At 49.2% G+C, this 1,825-nt stretch overlaps 1 protein-coding gene across 1 annotated transcript; it reads left to right on the top strand.

Moving 5' to 3' along the window:
* Positions 1 to 737: 737 nt before the first annotated feature.
* LAESUDRAFT_757889 (uncharacterized protein) lies at positions 738 to 1,424 on the top strand (the record flags this gene model as incomplete). Its single annotated transcript, XM_040912369.1, has 2 exons — positions 738 to 1,010; positions 1,203 to 1,424. The coding sequence occupies 2 exons, from the start codon at positions 738 to 740 to the stop codon at positions 1,422 to 1,424; spliced, it is 495 nt and encodes a 164-aa protein (XP_040765949.1).
* Positions 1,425 to 1,825: the final 401 nt, after the last annotated feature.

Genomic DNA, 1,825 nt, shown 5'->3' with positions numbered 1-1,825 from the left:
CCTTATTGCCACCATATTTTTCTGGTTGGTCAATTTTTACGCCTTTACCCTTGCGATCAAATGATGGCTCATCGTCGTCGTCCGTGTCGTCGACATTGTTACTGCCTTGCCCTGCTTTCCATCCCTGTGTAGATGCCCATGCGCGAAGTCGATCATGTGATTTCTTTAGGTCTTCCATCCTGGTTTGGAGATCCTTGACCTCATCGTCAAATGCCACCAACGATTCGTTAATGGCTTTGTTATCCTCAGCTAAAGCTGCTGAGGTTTTTTCCAAGTCTGCAATTCTAGACTCAGATTGTTGGCGATGCTGGTCTAAGAAGACCGTTCGATTGTGGAACTCCGTGGTGTTACGTTCCATTGTATGCGCTTGGCGCTGGATAAGATTTTTGTAATGCGCCACCATTTGTTGACGCATTTCTTCCACCATGTTTGTGACGAGATCGACTACCCAATTCTTCACATTTTCGGGTATGTTCACATTTGGGGGCGCCGTGTCGGTGAGGGCTTGACGAATGATAGGATTCGGGGGTTGCAATACAATATTGAGTCATGCGGGAAGCTCCGGAGATGGAGCCCGAGAGAAGCTTGGATCATTTGGAGTGGGAGTCGTCATCTTACAATTCTTCCTCTATCTCACGAAGGTGTTCTTCGAACTCGATGATGTGCCTATTGGCGATCGTAGCCTGTCGGGCAATTACTCGTCCTGAGCGTTGGTTTCGTAGCAAACAAAGGTCTCGATGGATGACCTTGACGAAGGGTTGCCACAAAAATCTGGTCTTGTCCCTGACTGCGGGCCACTGATGGTTATGGTGAATTTCGCAGATACGCTCGACTTCTTCGAGCCAATCGACGAAGCTATTGTAAGCTTCGGTGAGACGGTCTTCGGGTTCTTCGGATCTGATAGGGATATAGCAGATGTGAACTGCGACGTTCCTCCAATCAAATTCTGGATAGATTTGGAGGGCGTAGATGTGATATACGTCGTGGTAATCGATGTCGAACATGTCCTCGTATGTAGCAAACGCTTCGCCTGCTCTGTCTCGAAGAACACGTGGAATTGAATCCCAAAGATAATCGAAAGTGTGACCGATTGGATTTAACTGCTCGAAGTTATCAAGATTGTTCGAATCGCCAGATGAAGACATATACAAAATGAATGTTCGTATCTACAGCAAAGGTCGCCCTGTGACCTGTATTCCTAGACGATACTTCTAGATAATATCTCTGATTATCCAGCGAGCTTCTCCTCCCTGATGCTTCCTTTCCTGGATGTAGTTGCAGAAGTCGCGAACCACGTGTTGGTGAACGAAGGAAAGCTTGAATTCCGCGATGTCAGTGCAGATGGATTCGAGCTTGAGTATGAGATGCTCGAGATCGAGGATGTCGTGGTCATCAAGCTGACGACGATATCGTTTAGTGAGTAGGATACGAATCTGTCGAAGGGTGCCTTCGACGCGCTGAGTCGAGATGATGGAGACGGCGAGAGAATAGATGAAATGAGACCCAGTAGCGGTCTCGACGTATGTCCCTTGATTGAGATCTGGGCCAGATGGTCCTGTAGGTAGTCTCGGTCGTCTGACTGAGGGAGTCTGGATAATAGAAACTGAACTAGTGCCACGAGGGGGCCGACCTCCCGTAGAGATGTGTCCTGGCCTTGGCAGGGGTCTTATGGGCCGCTGCTCGTAGAACTCTTCTGGAGTTCTCGCTCGAGGACGACGGATGACACCGTCGGTGCTGCGCAATGCCTTGGTGCGGCTTACGCTGGTAGAGTCGGTGACTGATGGAACGTCAGGTGAAGATATGACACCGCTAACGTGCGGGTGGA

Source organism: Laetiporus sulphureus (genome assembly GCF_001632365.1).
Source record: "Laetiporus sulphureus 93-53 unplaced genomic scaffold LAESUscaffold_12, whole genome shotgun sequence".
Classification (NCBI taxonomy): domain Eukaryota; kingdom Fungi; phylum Basidiomycota; class Agaricomycetes; order Polyporales; family Laetiporaceae; genus Laetiporus; species Laetiporus sulphureus.
Note: the sequence above shows the minus strand (reverse complement) of the source record. Positions and strands in the feature narration are given on the sequence as shown.